This window comes from Camarhynchus parvulus, chromosome 3, assembly GCF_901933205.1.
Source record: "Camarhynchus parvulus chromosome 3, STF_HiC, whole genome shotgun sequence".
NCBI classification, from domain to species: domain Eukaryota; kingdom Metazoa; phylum Chordata; class Aves; order Passeriformes; family Thraupidae; genus Camarhynchus; species Camarhynchus parvulus.
Window position 1 is genome coordinate 26,962,583 of NC_044573.1, and position 24,957 is coordinate 26,987,539.

The window sequence follows — 24,957 nt, forward strand, 5'->3', positions numbered from 1 at the left end:
TATGTGTGTTCCTGTTTCTCTTGTGGTTGTATCTTTTAACAATTCAATGGTGATGAGGTCTGTATACTTTGAATTATATTGTTCTGCTTTCTGCCCATGTGAAATGATTGTCTTGGGTTTCCAGTGCTGGAAGTGGGTGTTTGGAGATTCTGGTGGTGTTCTGAAAGGAGAATGGTGATATCACAGAGATAACAGAAAACCTGACCTTTTACTCAGCAGGTTTGAAAACTGTTTGCTTTGTTTTAATAATGGTTTTAAATTGACCAAGTGAAGCCTCAAAATTTGAATAAATTGTTTTAAACTTCTTAGTCATTCTTCTCTTAATTAGTTTCTTATTTTGTTGGCTTGTACTACTGTTAAAAACAGTAGGTTTGCATACAGTAAATGCAAGCTTGGTATTAAAGTTGTTCACTCTAGCTAATCAGAGGATGTATCACGCACTTGTTTATATACTTAATTGGAGTCTTTAATTTTGACATTTGCTTGTGTGTCATCCATTTTTCTAAAATGGTTTTCTACATGATGAATAATTTCCTAGGTGAGATTTGTATTCAGTTGCTTTTGTTTGAAAATGAGAATGAAATGTAGAGTTAAAGACAGCTTTATTGCAAAGCTATGTTCTGGTAAATCTACTTTTCCCTCCTCTCTAAAGAATTTGGTTAAGATTTTCAGTTTACTAAATGAATTTATTTAACTCAGTGTTCCTGATAAGCTGCTAAATTTCTTGTCATGTGTACATTTTTAAAAACTCATAGATTAAAATGGGAAAAATAAGCTTTCCTGTTTAGTTTCGTTTCATTCATTGTTGGTTTACTGAACTAAATAATATAGAGAATTGAAAGGAGGAAGGCAAGGTTTGTGGGTATGTTTTTTTTTTTAATTTTGTTGGTTTGTTTTTGTTTGTTTGGGTTTGGGTTTTTTTTGGTGCTCTTCACAAGAGAATACCTCTATTTTAAAGACTATTCCAGTACTTCATCAAACTCTTATTTCAGATCCTAAGCTACTAGCTTTTCTAGTTCAGTTCTTTACTAAATGCTACCAATCCCATGCTGCAAGGATTTATTCCACTCAAGTAACATAAATGGGTTATTGGGTGTTATCCTCTTAATTTATGCAGCCTTACTTTTAATTAGAGTTAGCTTCTCTGGAATGAGATTTTTGTCCACTTAGTTTTTGGTCAGTGAGGTCATAGTATCAAAACTGTGGAGGGTTCTGGAATACAGACTGTGTGGAATGATTTTGAGTACCAGTAGTTTGAACAATTTCAAGTGTAGATCAATTGAGTTTAGAAACATCATATAGTTTTGTAGGGTCATAATTTAGTTCATAAGCTTATTTTGAAGGTGAGTTTACACTTCTAACTTATTTTTTGCCAGAAGCATTTTTAATTCAGGTAATGTTTTATGAACCTCTTAATGGACAGTACATGTACTTTCTGAGTCTGTCCCTCATTTCAGAAGGCATAGCACTTTTCAGGATGTCTTCTTTTTGCGGACAGTGTTTGGAATACTGTTCCACTTCTTGTATGCCAAAAACCCCCTCCCCGTGGTTATACATACTCTTGAGCTTGAGATTTTTACTACAGGATAATTTTTAAGAGCTTTTGAAGTTCCTTAAGAAAAATATCCTGTAATATCTAAAAAGAGATGGTATGTGTGTATATCTTACTATGTAAGAAAATACCTTGTCTAGTCCACTGAGACAAGTGCAGAAAATGGATTAATGGAAGGTCGAAGACATTTTTTCTGTGTTCAACTAAGCAGTTAGCTTTGTATTTTCTCTAGGCACTAATGGAGAAAAGTAAAAGCATGTTGCAATTGCCCATGTCAAGATAAAGATGTTCCATTTCTGTATTGTTGTTTAGGAGCCACATGGCTACAAGGAAAGTACTCAAATTTGTGAATGGTAAAAGTAGAGGGAACTCAGATCTTCCTTACCTCCTTGCAGCACAACTGGCCCCACCCTCCCCAGAAGCTGAGTTTTCATCCTGCCTGCATTGCTATTCCTGTCTGACCTGAGGGCAGTGTGCTGTGATGTACCCATTTAGCAGAAATGGGCAGCAGGTTGTAAGGTACAGGGGAAAAAATCCTGAGCCTGAACTTCCTCCCTGTCGCTCTCCATTAATTTCAGTGTCAAGGATTGTGCTGCTTAGGCACTGGTGACATTATGGCATGTGTGTCATAGGCTTTTACTTGAAAGTCTAAATCTTCTATACTTTAATAATACGATTTAAACCAGAAGGGTTGTTACCTTGGTGTGTTCTGACTTCCCAGGGGTCCCAATTCACTACTGGAACCTGCCCACCCTGGAAGTGATGATGCTGACTGAGGCACTTGAGTTCATTGAAGAGTTGGGAAGGGTATCTAGAACCTTCCTAAAGACAGCACCACTGTTTTTAATTTGCTTTAGGGAAGCTTGTTGGTCATGAAGAGCCAGCATTATACTGGGCACAAAGTTGAGATGAGAAGAGCATAGGCTTGGGTGATAGTTCAGGATAAAGTTACCTAAACCTCTGATTTCACTTTTTTGTACACAGATGTAGCTTTTCAGTGATAATGGGCTTCATGAGGATGACGAACACTTGCCAGCATGCAACTGTTAACCTACATGCTGCTTTTAAGGTGATATATTTGCTTGCAGTTCTCTCTGTTACTTTACTGCTGTTTCCTCTACTGGCAACTCCTTGGTGAGGTTACTTTTGTCAGTAATTTCAGCTGCTGATGTGACTGAGTAGAACTTAGTGGGACATAGTAGAAGAGGAGAATTTGTGTTGGATTTTTTGTTTCGGGGTAGGTTTTTTTGGTGTTTTTTTTTTTGTGTGTGTGTGTGTATGGGGTTTTTTTTTTGGTTTTTTGTATGTGTTGTTTTGTTTGGTTTTTGGTTTTTTTTTAAAGGGTCTGGCAGGGGCAGGGCACAAATTCCTTTGTTGGAATCCTCTCATGACTACACAAGATTGAGATATTTGTTTCTCTGAGAACTGAGATCTGTGGGAGACGGGTTCCTTTAAACAGAACCTAAATAATAAAATTAGTTTCTTTATCTGCCCATTAGAAAACTTGAGTCCCAGCCAAAAGGATGTGTGGTACAACAGGACATTAAAATTAAAATAAGACATTTTGTTGGCAGAACTTGTTTTCACTTTTGCTTGGCAAAAGATGCATCTTTTAAATGTTAATCCACATCAGAGGGAAAGAGAGAAATACTTTTTTCTATACCTGGTATGCACTTCAGAGTGCTGGTTTTCACAATTCTGACAGCAAGAGAGGAAACATGCTGTTAATTCATGCTGGCATCAGAGTAGCTGTCTGAGAGGCAAAAGCCCCACTTTGTAGATGTTGATGTCTTGATAAAAGGACCTAGTGTTAGTATGTTTTATTTGGGGTTTCAGAAAACCTTTTTTAAGAGTCTGGAGTTGCCCTTACATTGTGACAATGCCTTTGAACCTATTGCATGTCCTTACATTGTGACAATGCCTTGGAACTATTGCATGTTGGTGAATTTTGTGCCTGTGTGCCACTGCTTTCCTGCTTGGATGTGAAAGAGTTGCCAAGCCCAGCCTTGGTGTTCTTGATGCGCTAGGGCTTTTCCTTTGTGCTCCATGAGTTTTTCTCTGCTGTTGGATCCAGTGGTTTACCGTCCTAGAAATAGTTTGCACCTCTAGCACTGTCAGCCATGCACAAATGCAGCATGGGTGTTACTTTAGACTTTCAAGGAGTTAGATGCAGGCCACTAAATGCAGATTACTGAAATTTGGGAAGTGGAAAAAAGGAATAACTTCTGGTTCCTTTTGTTAATGTGGTTTGGTTTCTTCAATGGTAAAGTTTAGTTATTCTGCTCCCTTCCCCCCACACAGTTGAAGGTGGTGATTGTGCACATGTATAAAACCTTCTCCACCTTCTGCACTATGGCTTAGTTCTCTAAAGCTGTAGGGTTAGCAGCATCAGGAGGTGGAAGAGTATTTGCCCATGCTTTTCTGAGGAGATGGAGCAATGTTTGTAGGGTTAAATGAAACAACATGCTACACTTACTTTCACTAGAAGAGAATGAATACAAACATACTCACAGATGGCCTAAGCTAGAGGTAGCTTTTAGATGGCTGTGTTGTGTAGCATGGTATGTGTCCAGTGGCTGTTGGAAGATCTCCATGTGGTGGTTTGCCCTGGAGTAAGCTTCAAATGCCTCTGACTGTCTTTCAAGTGACCAGGCAACAAGCCTGTTAGTCCTTGCAGGCTCTGTCCATTCTAGTAACTTCAAGTACAATTGTGTTGAGTGCTTGATACAAATCAGCATAGTAAAATATAAATTTCCCTTCCTTTCTCTCCCTTCTGCTCCCCAAATACACATAGAATCATTTAGATTGGAAAAGACCTGTGCAACCATTAACCGATCACTGCCAAATCCAGTAATAAATCATGTCTCAACTATGTCTACACATCTTGGAAATACCTCCAGAGATGGTGACTCCTGGGCAGCCTGTTCCAGTGCCTGACTGCTCTTTCAGTGAATAAATTTTTCCTGCTAGCCAGTTGGGACCTGTCCTGATACAACTTGAGGCCATTTTCTCTTGTCCTGTTACTTGGTATGTACTTGCAGAAGAGACTGACCCCACCTTGCTATACCCTCCTTTCAGGTAATTGTAGAGAGGTTCCTTTTCTTCAGCCTAAGCACCCCCAGCTCCCTCAGCTGCTCCTCATAGCACTTGTACTCCAGATCCTTCACCCATGCTGTTGCCCTTCTCTAGACATGCTCCAGCACCTCAGGGTCTTTCCTGTTGTGAGGTGCCAAAAAAATTGAAAACAGGATTCTAGGGCTTGTCTTATTCAGTGACTCTGCAGCTAGAAGAGAACTTTCTTGCTGGTAATGCTGCTTAACTGTAGTGCAGATGAACTCAAGCTGAATAAATTCCAGTACTTGGTCATCAGAACCATCTCCTCTCCCTTGTGCCCCTTCAACTTAGCATTTTTTCTCTTCTGCTTCTTCCTGTTGTAGTTAGACCAGGGAAAAAGAGTAATTTCTGCAGTATGCCATGACAGTTTATAGATGTGAATGGTGTTGACAAAGTCTTTAGATGTGAGGCTGTAAAGAGATTGCTGATCACCCCTGTGTTTGCTGTGCCTCAGAGCATTGCTCCAGTAAATGTATCTTGATGTCACAGAATGAAAGTGGCCTCTTATACCAGGACAATATGTTATAGCAGTGGTCCCCAAAGTGCTGCATGTGCCCCAGGGGTTGAGCAAGATGATCAGAAGAAAAGTACTATAACTTATATTTATATTTTTCTTTAAAAATCCACCAGCAAAAAAAAGCACCTCACATTGAAATAAATTTTTAGTATTTTATTGAAAGTGGTCCCCTGACTTAGTCTGTATATCAGAGGATCTTGTGTCATGTAGAGCCTACAAAAGTGTCTTTCAAAACAGGATGTTTCACACATTAGAAGGGCATCCTCACCAGTTCATTCACTTTCATATATTGCAACTCACTTGTGCCTACTTAAGTGGATTTATGTGGTATATTGTCTAGTTTTAATTAAACTAACCCTTATGAAATAGACATGTAGCTTAAAGATTCTCTTAAAAACCTGTGGATTTCAGGTAATGCTAGAAATAGGAGCACAAGTGAATGGTAAGAATGTCAGAGCTTAAATTACTAGCACAAGCTCTTCAATCAGATAAAAGCAGTGACAGTTAGATTGGATCTAATCAATGAAGTCTAATGACACTCAATTAAGTACTTACATTTTTAGAAGCCTCTCTTGAGCTTTCTTATGTAAAAGCAAAATATGAAGAAAGTATACCATTGGAGAAACACTTGTTCTTCCTGCTGTGGAAAAATGGCTGAAGTAATATGAAAGAAACCTATATGGCAGCAAACTAAAATGCTTTCCTTTGAAACAGACACAGGAGACATTGCCAAAGACTTGAAAAAATAGGTATTAGAAGAAATTGGGCAGTGTGGGAGGTTTGGTATGTAGTAGCATGGAAGTATAAATGTTTCTAACATATCTTAAGGAAGTTGCCACATTCTGGTTCAATAATGAAATACATTAAGAACAACTTGGAAGCACAGTTTGGCCCAGAAATTCACAAAGTTCTGTAGGATGGCATCAGTGAGGTTAATTTTATAAACACAAGACTTAAATAGAATCTAGTTTTTAATGAGGTGGGGAATGACCATGAAAATCTGTACACACCACAGCTCAGTTCATGGCTCATTCATGGCAAAATGGTTAAAATAGTTGTCAAACTTAAAGGTGAATTACTGCCTTTTTGCTTTTTCAAAAAGTCAAATGTTCTGAATTTGCAGGGCTTTTCTCTGCTGACAGGTAGCTGTCAGTAGCATGTTATCTAGCAGGTATTTTTTAAAAAATAAACAAATATATAATAAATAGTTTATGAAGCAATGTCTGTATATAGCTATATGCATATATAGATATATGCTGTATATAGTATATATACTGTATATATATAGTATATATACTGTATATAGATACACTATATATAGTATATAATAATACAGTATATAGTATTTATACTATATATATATAGTATATATACAGTATTGAGTATGCATGCTCAACATTTTTTTTTCTTAATATGATCAAGGAATTTTGGAGACCACTGTATTATAGGTTAAAGCAAGGATTAAAAGACATGCCATGGAGGTTAAGAACAGCCAGTTGAGCAGGTCTGGATATGCTCCAAAGAATTAGTGTCAGTGGATTAAAGTTGCTGATTTCTGCTATGCATAGGGTATGCAGTGTGATGCAGAGCCTGTGCAGTACTGATTGAGGGCAGGGCACTGAGGTTGCATCTCAGGGGAGTGCTTGCTGCCTTCTGGCTTCACAGCCACTTGATCAAAAAGCTGTCCTAATTTTAGCAATAAACTTGAGCTGTAATTACAAGTCTAACCAGATAGAGTTCTTGCTTTGAAAATAATTGAAGTAACATTGTTAGCATTGATTTATTGCATCTAGTAGGAAAGTGGGGAGAAGGAGGTCTTGAACTCTGCATTGATGCAACTGAGCAGCCTTCACAGGTTTCTTAAATTTTAAGCTTCATTCCCAGCTTATAGTTAGAAAGGTCTTCAGATAATTGTCCATGGGGTTACTGGAATTTTCTACCTTTTAACCTTTGAGACTTATACATGAAAGATACTTCAATATTGTAACAGATTGCCAGAAATGTACAATAATCCTGTATAGTAGGAAGCAGCAGTCAAAGAAGTATGCAGCTTTCTTGAACAGCAAAACTTGTCTCTTTGTCCCCACCTTTCATGGGCTGCAGTGTGAATCAATGTGTTCAAAATCAAGGGCTTCTAGGCCTTTCTTCCCCTTCTTCTATTTCCATTGCAAATAAGTCCTGCTGAAAAAATCATAGCTTAGTTGCTGGGGAGAAAAGTGTCTAGACCAGGTTGTGAATTATTTAAACTGCTGCGGATTGTGGCAGAAATAATGCATGGTGCTGGGTCTTGCCTATGTCTGACTAATCCCAACTGCTGCTTGTTGACGTTTGGGCTATTTTGCTTTCCAAGACACTGTAATGGAATAGGTTAGTTGAGGACTGTGCTCTTAAGTTCACAACCTTGAAACCTTAGCTGGCAGGGCAAACTGGTTGTAATACCATCTCTAGAGTGGTTTGGTTGCGCTTTTGAATTTTGTCTCTGAAAAGTGTTTGGTATTCTGGTGAATGTTGATTAGTCAGCATGCACGTGTATGTTTGAAATCTTAAAAATAGTCTTGTTTCAATGCTAATTAATTTCCTAGAGCCACATTTCTGAACTAGACTGAAGGCCACGTGGTAGAAGTGAAGAGCATCCTCTGCTTGGGGACAGTGGCCCGGAACGACCTGACATTCTCCAGGATGGGAATGTGCACACAACCAGTTTCCTTGCAGCAGCTTTTGCTATGTAATATCATCATGCATGGCTTACCTCAAGACAAATGACTTACCTTCCTGTACATAGAGTAAAACTATTGCATGCACTTATCTTAGCATCACACTGTCTTCTGGCCAGGCTGGCCTGTCTGTGTGGCCCAGGAGCACAGACAGTGGAACCTTGTTCTGCAGAGTGGGGCTGGTGCTGTTGGCAGGGCTGTAAGTTCCACACTAAGATGTCTTTTGCTTCAGGTTGCCATAGGTGTGTTCAACACGTAGCACTGGGATGCAACAAATGAGTTTGGGTTCATGCTCTTCATGCTGTTGCTTTTCTTTGATCTCTTCTTCAGCTTGCCAGGTAGCTCTGATGCTCCTGGGCCATGGGATTTTAGCAGCTGCAGGCTAGCACTGTTGGTGAAAGTGATGACCCCAAATTCTTGCACCTATTCCCTGGCTGTCTAAATTCATCCAAGTATAGGAAGCTTGAAATCCATGTAAAAAGGAAAGGATTGGTACATTGTTCGTACTTGGAAGGAGGAGCGCTGCTATTTGGTGAGCTCGTTTATGAGCCATAGAAATGTAAAGCCACCTTAAATCTCCTCCCTGGACCATGTACAGTCTCCATCTGAGGCTTTCAAGACCAAGCTGGCTAACACTCTGAGCTGGCCCTTCTTTGTGTAGCAAGTCAGACCATGTACCTTCAAGGAATCTTTCCAGCATGACTTTTAATCCATTTATGTTGCTGAGACTCTGATACCACATGTCCATGTGCACACAGATGTTCCCGTTCTGGTAATAATATCACCTCAGAGCATTGGAGCTATATGATATCAATGTCTTCCCTTAGCAAGGAGTGACTGAGATGAAAGTGGAAATACGCCGTCATAGAATTTCCCCTTTCAGATTTCCATATATGAGAGCAGTGCATTTCAACTCAAGGAAGAGATTACTTCAGTGGTACATCTTACAAACCTTATGGATTTGGGATTTTTCTTACATAAATACAGCTTAGGGTTGGGGGCAGGGAAGAAGGGGCAAAGATTATAGAAAGGTGAAGAGCCAGAGATGCATCATTGGGAGAACTAGAGGAGGTGAATGGAAGCTTTCTCTTTATGCAGGAGAGAAAAGCAGCATTTCTATACATAGAAAGTTACTTCCTCTGAAGTGGGTAGAATTTGTTCTTTTAAAGAAGGATAATCTTGAAACAGGTCTTGAAATCTTGAGCCTGGGCCATACTCTATTAGAAAACTATCTGCACTGTATGAAAAACTGCTACAGTATGTAGGTATGTATCTATTTAAATTTGGGCACTTGATTCATATGAGAAAAATCTTAGGATAGATAAGCTTTAGGTTGGTATTCTCTTACCACAGCTGATTGTGAAAAATGCCTGAGTCCCTTTACCTTAACCAGCTAACAAGAAAGCATGTAGCCTTAGGATTTACTTGGAAGCTAATTCTGTCTTGGCAATAGCTGCACTTTTCTTGCTAAACCCAGTGTGGAACTAACATGCACTTTAGTGGCTTTCTGACACATTGTGGAAACTGAGTTGAATTTAAATTGTGTGTTGTGCTGCAGAGTCTTTTCTGTGCTGGTAACTGGAGCATGGACAAGAGTTAGTGGAATTTGTGCTCTTTGTGCTGGTGGGCTTTTCAAGTCTTACCCAACTGCATCCTAAGCAAATCTTTTTGTTGGGGCTTTGTACTGTGGGAACTGAATTGGTGGCTGCAAGAGTAGGGAACTTCTGTTGTTTTTCTTCTGTTCTTCCCCTTGTATACTGGATTTGCAGTCTGCTTGCTCTAATTTTTCTTTTCATTGCATTTCTGTGGTAGAGAAGAATAGCCCTGTTTGGATTCTCTAGAAGATTTTGTACTCAAATGACATCAGGTCAGTGCATACAGTAATAGAGAGAGAACCATGACTAATGTCACATCATGTGGGTCATTTTTCCCCCTAGCCCTTTACAAGTAGTGCAGTGTAGCATAGTATCTGTTTTAACACACTGTGTATTGCTGGATACTTAGTGTGGCAAGAATCCTTCAGGAGATGTTCCTTCCCCTGTCTCTGATCAGCCCCAGCTCTGTTTTTTTGCCTTGCATGGATGGGCATGTTTGTTGTCAGTACCTGATGCTGGCAGAGGCTGCTTGCTTTCCTCCCCCATGTCAGAGCTTAGAGGTAGTAACTCCTTGCAGTGGGCTGTAGCTTGTATGTAAATGGCTTTTTATCAGCCTCTTCTGTCAGTGTGACATCTCCCACGATAAACACCCCCCTGCAGACTGTGTTAGGATAGCTCTTGCAGTTTGATTAAATCCTGCTTGTATATGAATGTCAGTGGATTGTACTGGATTTTTTTTTTGCAGGGCCCTCAGCCCTACTTTGCACTTCAGGGAAATGGCTCTGAAATGCAGACTTCTTAAAATTTGTTTTCACTTAAGGGAAATTACTAGAAATTCAGAGGTAGATAAAACAGAGACAGGTGTAAGAAGAATATTTGTAGGCTGTTTGTTCTGACTGTATTGCTGGATACTTTTGGTTTGTTCTTTTCCTGTAGAGAGAGTTAATAAGCTTTTTTTTTCCTTCACTCATTACAAAGTTACAGGGTTGGAAAATGGAAGCATCAACATAATAGGAAAACAACGCATGATATGAAGACAGAGACTTCATAGATGAACTAGAGACAAAATCTGTTATATCTGGATGCTGTACAAGGTGTTTTCCAGAAGGAAGAAGAAAACACAGATTGGGCATTAGTTAAAAGGAGCAAAATGATTGTCATCCCCATCCCACACACCCTGTCAGTCTGAAGTAAATTCAGTCCTCCTGTTCTACTCTGGTCTGTATTTTCAGAGGTGAAAGGTATGAACGTGTGTTCCTTCAAGATATAGATCTTTGAGGGAGCACACTGTGTACTTCTGACTTGGGAGAGGTCAGGAGGAGTGGGGAGCCATCTCCTGAGCTTGAACCAGGGAGGCCTTTTCCCAGCCTACTGAGCTAACTGCTTATCTCTGGCTCAAAAGTAAGACATGAGATAGAGAAACTCCTCATGGAGTAACCAAGGGGACAGAACAAATGTTGAACATTAGATGTAAACAAAGTTAAGACTGCCTAGGAACCTCAGGCTCCTCCAGCATGAGTGCCCAGACTGTATCATACATCATGGGGAAGCTGGCTGCCTGTTGCTGCCTCACAGCAGTTTGTTGCCAAGACTCCTGGAATGAGCAGACTGAGGTGCTGTGCCTCTCAAACTGTGGAAGTCCAGGACAGCATGGCTGGTGCCTGTGGTGGGTCCTCCCAAATCCCTTGCCACATGCTGCAGCAGTTGAAATTACTTCATTGGAGAGCTGTCTGGACAGCTGAATTCTTTTCTTCTTCTGTCACCTCTGTGGATCTGTGTCAGGAACACTAGAATTTTGTATTGCATCTTACTTATTTGTCATTGTTATTAAGGAATGTTGTTATATATAAAATTCATTGGAAGGGCATGTGCTGAACTTTTTGCAACATGTTGGGCTATGAGCTGTCGGTGCAGTTGTGATTGGTGAAGATCCAGGTTTTTGAGCGGTGGTGTCTTGTAGAGATCCACTGTGGCATAAGAACCTGTACCAATCAGAGTAAAACTGGTATATGCATGTGTAGCCCATCCAATTAGATTTAAGGGTGTAAAGGATGTCATAGTGTGATGCCAGACAAGGGTCTGATAGTAGAAATTTTTAATGTAGGGACCAGTAGCTGTGCATCTTCAATTAACATATTCTGTGTTTATTGGTGGTGTTGGATAATGATACAAGAAAGAAGTTCAGGAGTACAAAACCCAGGGTTTTTTCCTTCCTTTGGAAAGGGAATGATCTTGTGGTTAAGAGTCTCTTGTGTCTTGCCAAGAGCTTGCTGTGTGTCCATGAGCAATCTGCATGTGCTCAGATTTTCCAAGAGAGGCCTCAGATTTTCCAACTTTGTTTCTGTATAATTTTCCAGTTAGGAATTTTTTTTGTTTGTTTTTTTCCCTTCAACACTGCTGCTTATTAAAAGCTTCATTTGAAGTAGCAGATGCCTAGAAATGATCAAATTCAGTGCCAGGCTGGCACTGAATTGAAGCACCCAAGATCTGTAGCTGTCTCTGGAAATACAGGCCTTAATTTCTCTGTTTGCTGATTCCTACCAGAGGGATTGTGTGTTCTGCCTTCATGAAGTGTTTGAAAGGTACAGTGGGAGTGTGCAGTGGCATTGTGTGTTAGAACAGCATGGCAAAGATGCCTTGCATGTGTAGGAATTGTATTTTCATGGGGCTAGTGTCCTGAAAGTCATCAAATCAAGAGGGAAACCACATGTGGAAAAGCCTTTCTGTCAGCTGGTAAATTAAGAATAATATGGCCATACTGCTATTGGTAGGCTTCAGTTAAAGAAGATGTTGCCATTTTGCAGGTTTGTCACTGGAGCGCTCAACCAACTCAATTGCCTCACGTGCTCGACTGTGTGAAAGGGAGGAGGAGGTCATGGCTTGTTTTGAGAGAGCCTGTGTTATTGCCCAGGTATACTTGCAGGAGCTTGAGAAGGTAAGAAATGTGCTTAGGGAATGGCCTGGGTGAAATTTCTAGGGGTTTGTCAGCAAAAATGAAAAAATGGAGAAATGTCAAGTGATCATAGCAAGGAGTCTGAGAACAAATTGGAAGAAGTGAGGTGTCTCAGTAAAATCATTTGCAAAACAGCAGTTTAGCTGGTCTCTACCTATTTCATCTGAGAATGAGGTCTAGAAATAAGTTCTGCCTGGGGTAAAGCACCAAATACTTCAGATATGCACAAGTTGCATCTCAAGCTTAGCCCTTACTTAAGAGGAACTATGAACTTTGCATGGCAAGTGCTGGTGTGAAAGAACTCAAGACGTTTTACATACCTGCTATGTAAATGATGCACAGCAGTGACTATTGACATCTCTAATGAGCTGAAAGAAACCTTTTTGGGTCAGCCATAGCAGTTTAATTACCAGTGCTTCACCTGCTCTAAGTGAACCTTGAGGGAATCCAGATCATTAGAGCCTAGGTCCTCCATCCCTAGAAGTGTTCAGTGCTGGGCTGGGTGGGGCTTGGAGCTGCCTGGTGTAGTGGAAGGTGTCCCTGCCCATGGTAGGGAGGTTGAAGGTAGATGATCTTTCAAGGTCCCTTCCAAACCAAACCATTCTGTGATTAGTAGCAAGTAGCTGCTTAGCCAGTGGTTGGCAGGAGGACCCTGGGAGCCTTCCACTGAGCTGTGCAGATAACAGGTGCTGCTGGTTTGCTGGGCACGTGCAAACTTTGCCTAGCTGAGGACATACCATGTGTTTCCATGCCCTTCCAATGCTGCACATTATCCTTGACATCAGCAGTACTGATGGTAATGCATTGTTGCCTGTCCTGTAACTGAAAGGCCTTTGACCTTCTGACCAGATACTTCCGCTCTTCTCAGTAGCAAAGGTGTGTTTCTGTTTCAGGTTTTGTTTTAAATTGCATTGGAACAAGAAAAAATAAGCTCAGTGCATGTATAAAAATTAATTTAAAAAGCCAGCTGAGAAGAGGCCTGCTCTGTTTCTCTCCAAAAAAAAAAAAAAAGTGGAATAGTCTTTAAATTGAAATTATTAGTGTCCTTCCATTGTGGAAGGATGAGTTCCTGCCAGTGCTGTAAATTTCTTTTACGGACAGCTTGGGTCTGCGAAGAAGGAAAAGGGTCTGACCTGTAATTCATTCACTTAGAATCATAGAATCAGTAAGGTAGGAAAAGGCCTCTGAATTTACTGAGGCCAGCTATTAATTCAGCACTACCATGTTTGCCACAAAACCGTGTTGCCAGGTGCCAACACCGTGTGCTTTTTAAACACTTCCAAGGATGATGATTCCACCCCTTCCCTGGACAGCTTGTTCCAATGCTGGACCAGTCTGTCAGTGAAGAAATTTTTCGTTATGTCGCAGCTTGAGGCCATTTTCTCTTGTCCTGTCACTTGTTACTTGGAAGGAGACTGAACCTCCCCCACCTCTCTACAACTTTCTTTCACATAGTTGTCTCTGGACACAAAAATGCAGGGTTGATGACAGACACAGTAGAAGTTCATAGTCCTTCTCCAGTGCTAGATGAAAAACCCTGCTTTGGAGAGGCAACTTTCAGCAATGGAAGCAGCTTGTTACCAGTAAGGAAACAAAACCAAGGAAGATTTGATAGGACAAATAGAGGAAAGATTAAGATTCTTTCATCAGGACTCCTGATGGCTTTCTAACTCTTAACAAATATTTATGTTATATTGAACTAGATAAACCTACTCAAACATTGTATTGTTATTTCTGTGCAACATACTGGGTGTTTGTAGTTTGTGTGGTATTTCCCAAGCTGTTGGTGTTAATATGCCATTTTCTACTTACTTTATTAAAGGTTAGAAAGGTTTCAAAACTCATTGCATGCAGAATATCTCATGGAAGTAATTGTATAATTTATCAAAAATTGATTTTATAACATTTTTGAATAGCTGATTAATGTTGTTGAAGATATTACTGGCTCACAAGGACCTGGCTAGTTCCAACAGTTATCTGTATTCCAAGATATTTCTTTTTCTTCCCCTCACAGACCTTAAACAACACACATTCAAGGAGTATCAAGGGCAGCAATGTGACTTACTCTGAGTTTGAACTTTCCTACTTTCTGGAAGCAGCTCTACAGAGTGCCTACGTGACTCAGTTAAAAAAAGGGTAGGTGGATGCAGGTATTAATAAAATTAGATAATATCACATGTTTTGTCTCAGATGAAGACTAATTTTTTTCTTATTTCTCTTATGACTTTTGGCTGCTGGCTCACCTCAAGTCTCCTCAGTGTCCTTCCCTTTCTTCTGTTGGTGTCTCTCTGTCTTTCTTAAGAGTTTTAAGCATCATTTTTCCAGACCTACAGGTAGGGTGGGGTAGAACAATATTCTTGTCTTGACTCAGCTTTGCTCCCTGTGGAGACCAGGGGAGTTTGACTGTAGAGAGAGAGTGGAATTTACACTTCTGTGTGCCCTTAAATTTTCAGCACCTGGTTTAAAGTTCAGTAAAGTCTTTACAGGTAGTTTCTTTAATTTATTTGTTTGTTTGTTTGTGTAAGGTCTTACATATGCCAATCAATGCCCCAAATCTGTGTGTTTTTACTCTGGAGAAGGTATGCAGGAAGAGTGCTGCTCCAGGATATTTATTATGCCTTTGAAAAGCAGCTGCCAGTGAACTTCAGAAGGGCAGGAGGAGTTAATATCTACAAGCCTACAGTGAATTTTATGAGCCTACAGTGAAAAACCGTCTCAAGATCAGCAGAGAAGACTCTCTGAATGCCCACTTCCAAAGGCCATTGGTGAGGACGTGCTGTTCCCTAAACCAGGCCGTTTCTTCAAAACATCATTAACTCTGGTTATCCAATGGAGAGATTTTGTCATGTAGGAGAGTGTCTCTTCAGCATGTGTAAACAATACTATTAAGACTCTGTCCTTCCTTAGTCCTCTTCTTGCACCATGTTATTCCATTTATTATCAAGGAGTCAGATTCTGGGTTTCTCACTACAAACTGTGTTCACAAATATTTAATTTTGTCTTTTTTTGCCTTCACCCTCAGTGAAAGATTCTCTCATTCTCTCAGTGACTTTCTCTCATTTTCTTCTCTTCTTTTCCTGCTGAGTAGAATGGAAAAAAAAGCAAAAAAAAAAAGGGAAGATTGAAAAGAAGAAAACTAGGGAAAAAAATCCCAGCAGAAATCAGTTTAAATCCTTCTGTAGAAAACTGATACTATTTTTTGATTCTACTGGAGGAGGAGCTTGCTGCTTCTTTAGGGCTTTTTTGCTACGTTTTTATCCCCCAAGGATGACTTCAAATGCAACTGTGAATAGCCTCTGTTCTCTGTGTGTGTAGAGCAAAGCTGTACCTGTAAGCATATCCATGAGATGTGCCTTCAGGTAAGCCTTGTTTTAACCTGGAGGCTTACAAAAACACAAAGCTCAGATGTTGTAAAATGACCCCTTTAGTCAGGCAAGTACAAGTTTATGCATAAAGCAAAGTGTGAACTTGTAAAGCATAGTCTCTGCTTGGTATGTGGTTTTCCCAGGTGAGCTGAGGGTTGGCCAGCTGTGGCACAGTATGTGCTTTCCTAACCTTCTGCCCTTCTCAGGGCAAACAAAAAGCTCAGGTCTTGCCAGTCAGCTCATTAACTATGTAGTAAAATAAAATCACATTTAGAACATATGGCACTGATGTCCTCCAGGCACCTTTTGAATATCAAACTCATGTTCATTTTATTCAGCAACATTGTGAATTCAGTCTTCATCAGTGATGAGTTCATTATATCTAGCAGGATATTTTGGCCATTACTGTGGGCCCTGCGTGCTCTCTTCTCATATTATTTTAATGATAGCCTTAAAAACAAAAACCAAATCCCAAACAAACCACAAAAAAATTACAGGAACACAATTTGAAGCAAAATACATGTGTGAATTAAGCCATGCTTTGATTATAAGCTGAATTGCTGCAATAGCAGCAACATGTTCTCTGTAGCTGTCTCCTGATGAAAGAGCAATGAAGCTCCTGCAGCTGGGATGGGAGTGGAATCCCACGGGCTCCTGACCTCCTACAGAGCAAGTGAGAAACATCAGCCAGGGTTGGAAAGTCTGCTGGGATAAAAGGAGCCTGGTGGGACGTGGCAACTTGTCCGCCCCCGCAGCTGATACTAATGAGTGGTTTCTGCCACCAGAGGGCATAAGCAGCATTGGGATATGTTATGGAAAAGGGAGGGATATGGGAAGAAGCTTTTTAGGATGCTTCATGAGTATAGTAGATTACTCCACCTGATACTGAACAGCTCAAAGAAATTCTTTTGTTTCCCTTATTGCTTCCAGTGTGTTCAGGTAGGAAATAAGCCTTGGATGATGACTGCTCAGGCTCTCAGGGAGTAGGTCCAATCAGGTGGGATGTCCTTCCCCAGTGCTACATGTGTACAAAAGGAATAGTGGGTGTTTTATTTTTGCCTCAACAGGCAGAAGAGCTCAGGGATGCAAGTGCTGTTGTTATGCTTTTGTTCCTGTTCTCAGAGTGTGGTCAGGGATTCCCTTTTCTCTTGCAGTGTGCAGTGGAAAGAAGACACCAATATAAAAGAAATGTCCAGTTTCCCCTTCAGGTGTTGAACTGCCAGATGTAAGGAACAGCAAGTCTTGCAGCTGTAGAAGTCACAGATGCTTTTAATGAGATGCCACGTAAAAACATTGTGTTGCTGAAGACGCATTTCCTGCAGTTGTTTGCCATGCTGGAGCCCAAGAAAGCTTTCTTTTGGTCCTCCAGTGAAGAATTTTGATGCTGTGGATGCAGAACATAGGAAGGCAGATGCTATCATACTGTAAGAGGCAGCCAGTTGTCTTAAGGTTATCATCTCCACTAGGTTTTGAGTTTTGGTTGATTTGTTTGTTTTGGTTTTTCTCTGATGCAGATGTATGAATATTAGGCTCATTTCTTTTTGCCTTTTCTTCTTGTGTCTATGCATGAACAGCTGTTTAAGGAGAGGATATGGTTTGTTAGAAACCTGGGTGAGGTGCAAAGATTCAAAAGGAGATAGGCAGAGGCAGTGATGTTGCTGCTGTTTCTGTGCTCTGGCTACTGCTTTACTCTGGAGAGGTGATGCTGCAAACTGCCAAGTAATTATCTCAAGATGGTCTGTTCTATCTCTCAGCAACTGATTGTTTTAGCAGTAAATGAGTAGGGATAAGGACAGGATCTGCTGGTGACCATGTTGTTGGGGGACTGTCTTTGCAAACCTCTGTGTCCGTAGTCAACTCCTTTATTGTCAGTATTTTTCCCAGCAATTTGCATAGAAAACAGTGTACTTCTTTATATTCTAGTGTCTTGAAATTTTATGTAATATTAACTGAACTGTGTGACATAACTCTGATATGACTGCTTGACTGCTTTGATTCAGGGACTGGTAATTAATCTATATTGACATGGTACATGCACAAAACAAATTTTTATGCCAAGCTGGACTGACTGGACTCTAAAGTCGCTCTTTGTCACAGTTTGTGCCTATCATTGTCTGTGTTCATTTTTACTAGATTAGCTGTAACTGAATCCTAAACTGCTCTTCATCATGTTTTTTTCAAACGGTGCTCTGACCGCTACTGTGACTAAAACTAAAACCAAGGCAGTTTAATGATCATGTTCTTTTCCCTTCCTGTTTTTCCTCATTTCTTTTTCTGACCTCTTAGCAATACAATAGGGGCCTATGGACTTTTCCAACTCATTTCATTTCCATGATCTAATGTTCACTTATGATGCCATGGCTAGAAGCAACATAACCTGGGATTTCCAGGTAGTCCTCTATCCAAGTCCCGCAGAGGCTCAAGATTGTTTAGTTCCTAATCTAAGTAAGATCAAGTGTTTGCACCATGGATTGCCAGAGGCTTTATGACTGCATCTTCATCCAGTCACCTACATAGCATGTATTTCTGTTCCAAATACATACTTTTCTTTTTGTTAATTTCTTAAGGTCCTAATTAAAAAAAAAATCCCTTCAATTGCACATTTAGTATATAAAGGGCATATATTAATGGAACAGTGAGTTCCTCATTGTTATGAGCAGAGCAATTCATATGCTCAAAATGAAATGTGCTCAGATGCTCTCCTGCCTTGGAACAGTGGAGTGGAAAGACAAACTCCTGTGTTTGCAGGCAGGTGTGCTCTGTCTCCTGTCACAGCTCAGTAATGTTTGATAAAGTTCAGAATAAAAAAGCTGCCAAGCCAAATCCTCAGTCCTGTAGAACTGGTATTGTTGAGAGCTCAGGGGATGGAGTGGGTGCTCTTTGATAGATCCTGACCACACGGGCAGCTGTCTGGGAGGTGGTGAGTGCTGGGTGCTCCTCCTGTGCTGCCCATTTTGCACTCCTGCCTTCTGTTAAGGGTGTTCCTAAGTGTTTGTCATGTGCTGCATGGTTCCAGCCCTGACTACTGACAGACGGGCAGCAATTTGCCATTTATTCTTTCATTTACTTCAGTGTGTCTGTTCCTTGTTTTTCTTCTCCCCTTCCCCCCACCCCAGAGCAAGGTGTTTCTGCCTGGAGGCTTAACTTGTTTTATGGCCTCGACTAAAATGTTGAACTGTAATGGTTCCTTAGTTTTCTAGGAACAAAACTGTCTCATTTTATCACATTCCGTAGGTTTTTCTGCTTGGAAGTATGTGCCAAATGAGAAATTAATTGGCTTTGCAAGTGGTCACTGGTCTTTTTTCTAATGTTGGTTAATGCAATTCATTGGCACTTTATTAAGACAGATATCATTATGCTAACAAGAGACCTAAATACCATGTCTGTTGGATTTGGTCACTACTTGTGCATAATGCCCTGAACTGCATCTTCATGGGTATATTGTATTCTAGAACCACAGAAAAGCTCCTGGTGTCTTGGCCCTGTCATTGGAATGCTTGCTGAAGTATTTAAGTCCAACTTTAAAAAACATTATTGACCTTTTTTCCTCTTGATAAACTCAAAGCACATTTTTAACTTGGGAGAAAGTAGAAGGAAAGAAGACAGCATCTGACTTCACAAGTGTTCAGCTTTTTTGCTCTTGTCTTACTTTCTTGCCTGCCTGTACACTGCCCATGATTAGACAGTCTACAGATTACCTCACAATTTGAAACTGAGATGGGTATTGCTTGGAAGTAAGGCCACATGCATTTGCAGTCAGTGTCATGGTGACTACAAGCTTTAGGATGGCATTTTATGTAGCCGATATTCATGGTAAACAGGATGACATTTTTATCTATGCACCTCCAAAATAATTACCTTTTTTTTGTTGTCATCAAATGTTTGCTGTTGATTCTGGAGTGCAAGGAGGTTTGCAGTGCATAAAAGCAGGCACAAGTGCAGTTTGTACTGCTTACCTTCAAAATTTAATCAGTTTGACAGAAAAGGTTGTTATGGTGGCTTTGTTTATAAATGAAATTTAGCTTTTGTCTGCACAGAAAATTCTCCTGGATAAGCTGAAGTGACAGTTAATGTACCAGTACAACTGCTTATTTTGTTGTTCTTGTACAACATTGCTTCTTTTCTGCTAGCTTGTATGTCTTTGGGTAGCTTTGACCCTGCAATGAATGTGCATTGAACCATTTTGCAGTTACTGTGGTGGTGGGGCCATGTCCTTAGCCTTGAACAGCTGATAGGCTGCCAGTGTGTTAACTGATATGTACAGTGTTTAATCTTTCCTCTCTGCATCTCTCTGAGTGCACAGGCACGATTAACATAGCATTTGGCAACTAGTCAGCTTTAATTGCTCATGGTGTATGCAAAATAATGATTTTTTTAAAATTTGGGGTTTTTTTAGTCTAACCCTTTTACTGCGGGTTAAGCTGTGCTTGCAGACAGTTACTGCAACTTAGCTGCCTGATAATTAACTGTTTAAACCACTGTAATTTCATCATGTGCTTGGACCATCAGACCCAAAGTATTTAAGCGCCACCTAAAAGAAATCGTCATTTAAAAGCATCACGTAAGCTCAATATAATTCAAACAAGTACAATCTGTGTGTACGAAGAAGAGATGTGGATGCTTTTAAGGAGCAGCATCTGCTTTATAAATATGAGCTATGAAAGGCTTCCAAATGTCCCCTCTGTTCATCAAATGTGAATGTGATCTTCTCTTAGGAAGCCATCTGGAGTAGGCAATGCTGCAGTCACTGCCTTGCTCTGTGCCATTGTCCTGTCTGTGCCTCAGAGTGACTTGTCTCACTACTGCACACTCAGTGTTAGTGATTGTTTCAGGGGTTGCTTGAACTTCAGGTGTGTTGCTGAGCTTTGGCACATCATAAAAATATTCTGTCTCCAGTGTGCTGATTTTGGGTTTTTTTCATTATTTTTTTTCTGTCTTCCCCATAGAAATATTGTGAAAGGAATGAGGAGTCTGCGAGAAATACTACGGACTGTAGAAACAAAAGCTACTCAGACCTTCAAAATGGTAAGGGGATGGGAGATGGGAGGGTGGGGCAGTCTGGTATGCAGGAATTATCTTGATTGACCAGTGTTGTAGCACAAAAGTGTATTGGTCCTCATTTGACTGATTGCTGGCTTTATTTTTTTTACTTTTTTTTTCTTTTTTTAACTTTTGGAAGTGATATGTCCAGTGATCCCCTTAGTTCAAAGACCTGCCCAATTGAAACCTCCAGGCTTTCAAACCTAGGTGTGTAGGTTACTTTTGTTGGGTTTGTGTTGTGTTTTTTGTTTGATTGTTTTGCTTTCTTGGTTTCAGTGCATTTTCTAGCCCTAGTAGAAACAGAGATGTTATTAGTTTGACAGCGCTGTCCTCAGGTGATGCTGCCTTGTTTTCTTTCTCAGTTTCAGTGTGCATTTGTGCACAAAAGTGTGCACACCTTTCTGCATTTGCATGTAAAAGCATTAAGTACTTCTGTCTCTTGCAACAAGCAGTGCTTTTTTAGACTGACATCTTGCAGTGTTCCTTCTGTAAAAACCCTCTTCAATACAGTACAGAGTGATTTTAATTGTTTATATTTTTTTTGTGTTGGCTTTCTGCATCTTTGCATCCTGTTATCCTGAATGTCTCAGGTAAAGAAATATTTATGTGCCTGTTTAACTTCTTGGACCTTTAACAGGTTCTTCCATGTCTCCCCTTAGAGAGATCTTTTCCTGAAGTTACTCAGGAGATGACAAGGTCAACAGCTTGCAAACTAACAGTCTTGGGAATAAAAGCTTTGCAGTCCTAAAAGCATTGATACTCTTACAGCTAAACTTGTACTTGATTCCGCTTTGTGTTATGTGCCATTCCAGAGAACTTGGGCAGGGGAGGTGGGTGTGGGTTTGTGTAGTGTTTTTGAGACTACAGATGCATGTGGAAGCTTGTCCAGCAAATTAGAAGAGAGGACTTAAATAACTGTCCCCTCAAATGGTTGCATCCTTTTCCAAACTGAGATCAAGGTCCAGCAGTATTTTTGTGCTTGCCTGTTGTATCACTTTGCCGAAACGAGTCTGACCATCTGCTGCTCCTAGACTGTGACAGAATGTGGCTCAATTGCTCCTGTCCCTATGCAACTGGGGACAGCTGTACAACACCCCTGGGGGATTTGTCCCTTAGGGGAACTCTGAAGGTGTTCATCCAATAGCTTTTCCTGAGATTTAGAAATTGCATTTTCATTTTCTTATTTATTTTTAAAGAGCCATCAAGAGGGCAAAGGGAGAATTGTGCTTAATTAAACAAGTTTTTCAAGCATGAAAGTAAAACACATGATTTTTTTTTCTCCTAATTTGTGGGATCACAGTGTTCTTCAAGCATAATGATGCTTTTTTTAGCCAAAGGCAGTAATAACATAAATCAGAGTCTTGGCCTTTTCTGGTTTGTTTGGTCTTATTCAAAACAAGAGTGAAGCTAATTTACACAGCTACTGTACTGTATGTTAAAATGAAAGACACTAGAAGTATTTGTTGCTTGCTTCTGAGTGGCTTACCTCAAACTGTTCTCCTGTTTCTGTGTGAACCAGTAGAGATCTTTATATTGCTGGCAAATTATTTTCCCTCCCCTCTAAGACTATAGGAAAAAAATATAGGAGAGTTGACTCCTCAGGGTAAAACTGACTAAATAATTACACACTGAGATCATAAAATGATACTGGCTAATGTTGTAGGGCTCTAGGCCGTTTTGCTCATAGTTACTTGCTATAAAAAGCATAGAAAAGCTTAGTTAGAAACAGACAGCTTTCTGTAACTTGTAACAGGGCAGGGAAGGTCTTGGGGTTTCCAGGGAGTTGCACATGGTGGCATTTCATTGAGACACTATCATACACTCAGCCCACTGCCATCAATGAAGCCTCCCTTTATGATGTTTAAGAGGTGGTACTGTGGTTGCATTTTAGACTAATTCAGTGAATTCATGTGTGGTGAGGGGGGTGAAAATCAGGAGTCTTGCATCAAAGCAAGTTATTCTGCTGTAATTGGGAATAGGAACTTTAAGTGTGGCTTATTTTATCCCATAGATGTTGAGGTATGACATCTATAACAAAAGTGTCCTGATATTTAAAAGAAAATTACTGTTGGTGGGCTCATAATACATCTCTTAGTGTACATTTCATATAAAATACATATCCAGTAGTCAGAGAAGTTGCAAAATACTATTTGCAAGTATTAGGACCGAAGGGCTGAGGTTTCAGCCTGCCCTCTGTTTTGTGCAGGATTTTCTTTACAGCATAGAGTGGTGTGCTGCTTAGAATTCACAGAGGACACCACCCATCTGAGCTTGTTTGCAGGCTCATCTATGTACAGTGCAAGAAATTAGAGATTTGATGGGTATCAGGCAAGGGTAAATGCCAAAGAAACTTTGGTAAGTGACGTTAACTTGCCTCCTTTTGGGCCCAGCTTGCCAGCTGTGCATATGAAGTGGAAAGCAACTATTGAAGGGTCTTTGGCTACTTGATGGTAAAACATGTGATGTTGCTGTCCCACTATAAAGTTCCTAAGCATCTTCTCTCCTCCCTCCTTTACTGCAAGAAGAAGAGAGAAGCAGTACCAAGATGAAACTATGAGTCTGTAAGGGAGAGTGACATTAACAGATAAAAGGTTGATATTTTAAAGCTGACGCAAAAGTTGCCTCTGGTCTTGAGACTTGCATACAAAATTCCGAGGCTGAGAACACAATGTTGTGTCATCCCACTCCTATATAGTAACTATTGTGAGATTCTCTCAGCAGTCTATGTGGCAATCAGTTGTCCTTGTTCGCCAAAGCATCGCTTGCTGTCAGGCCTTTTTGATAACTTTTTTCCAAGAGCATTGCAACAAGACCATGTAAATGCAGAAGTTTGGTCTTTTCTCAGGAGGGAAGAAACTGACCCTTTTATAGACCTTGCTACTCCAGCTTTCTGAAGAGTGGTGCTGTCACACTGGTACATCTCCTTCCCAAGGTGGAACATGGTGAGGGATGAATCTTTTGTGTTGGAGAATGTTTAACTGAAATATGTCTTTTTCTGTACTGATCTCTAGACTGCAGCCAAGCAGTTAGCTCAAGTACTTCTGCATTCCCTCAGTGAAGACTGTTACTGGAGCCCTTTATCTGATCCACTTCCTGAGTTCATGAACAAGGAATATCAGTCTTATGTTAGCAATCTTCTTTGTCGGAGGCCTGAGCTGTACTCAGAAGAGAAGTAAGTGTTCATTTTTATTTCAGTTTATTGGAAGGAGTGTATTTGAACACTCTTCAGTACTACTAATTATGTCACTGATTCATGTAGTAGTTTTGTGCCTTCTTGTTTTTCAGCTTCCCACTAAAAAGTCTGCTGAAAAAATAAAACCTTAAACTTGGAGTGTTTCCCCCCGACCCCAGGAAGAAGCAAGTCCAGACAAAGGGCTGTCTTTGCTATGAAATTGAAATAATCTATTTAGGGTTCAGCATAGCTCATCTAAGATATATTGCAGAGCTTTTAATTGTGTGAACCTGCAAAGACAGTATTGCCTAGCAAATGAATTATGCATGAGATGTTTCAAGTTACTGCTTCTCTTGTGAAATGAGAAAGAGGCTGGCAGGATAACTCTTGATCTTCCTCAGAAAAATGTGTTCTGTCTTTCAGTGTGTACTGCCCTCAAGACAATGTAGAAGAGGCTCTTCTCCTCCTCCTAATCAGTGAATCCATGGTAAGCCAAAAATGAGTTTGTAGTATTAATAGTGCAAAGGGATATCTAGCATTTCCGTATCTCCTGGTTGGTTTTGTTTACAGAATCTTCCCTAGATAAACAGAAGCAAAGGTTCAGATGCTGAGTGGAAAATGCTATCTATTCTTTCATTAGTGGCACCACTTTTTGTAAGTGGAATTTCAGTGAAGAGTTTTGGGAATTGTCAAGAAGAGACATTGATTGCATTCCCCGTAGCTGTATGCAGGTTCTGACATCCAGATACATTGTCAGTGGACAGACATTTCCATTCATAACATCTGTGTGGATTTATGGATCAAGAATGAGAGGAAGAGAGCCTTGCCTAAAGCCAGGCATGATGGTGATACCTGCTGTTTGGAATTGCAGGATGCAGTACTCTGCTTTCATGCCTTAGTCGGCAGTTGTTGGATTTTTCAGTCTGGAGTGATCT

At 40.3% G+C, this 24,957-nt stretch overlaps 1 protein-coding gene across 8 annotated transcripts in view; it reads left to right on the plus strand.

The window, feature by feature from the left end:
• The window catches only part of TTC7A (tetratricopeptide repeat domain 7A), a 198,196-nt gene that overhangs the window by 37,794 nt on the left and 135,445 nt on the right, over positions 1 to 24,957 (plus strand). For 7 of the 8 annotated variants that reach the window (XM_030944583.1, XM_030944584.1, XM_030944585.1 and 4 more), the window contains 5 exons: positions 12,297 to 12,427; positions 14,460 to 14,581; positions 20,757 to 20,835; positions 23,862 to 24,022; positions 24,446 to 24,509. In XM_030944583.1, coding sequence (XP_030800443.1) covers positions 12,297 to 12,427; positions 14,460 to 14,581; positions 20,757 to 20,835; positions 23,862 to 24,022; positions 24,446 to 24,509 — 557 coding nt within the window. Of the gene's footprint in view, positions 1 to 12,296; positions 12,428 to 14,459; positions 14,582 to 20,606; positions 20,661 to 20,756; positions 20,836 to 23,861; positions 24,023 to 24,445; positions 24,510 to 24,957 lie in introns of those variants that run through there. The other variant, XM_030944588.1, reaches the window with a different exon arrangement.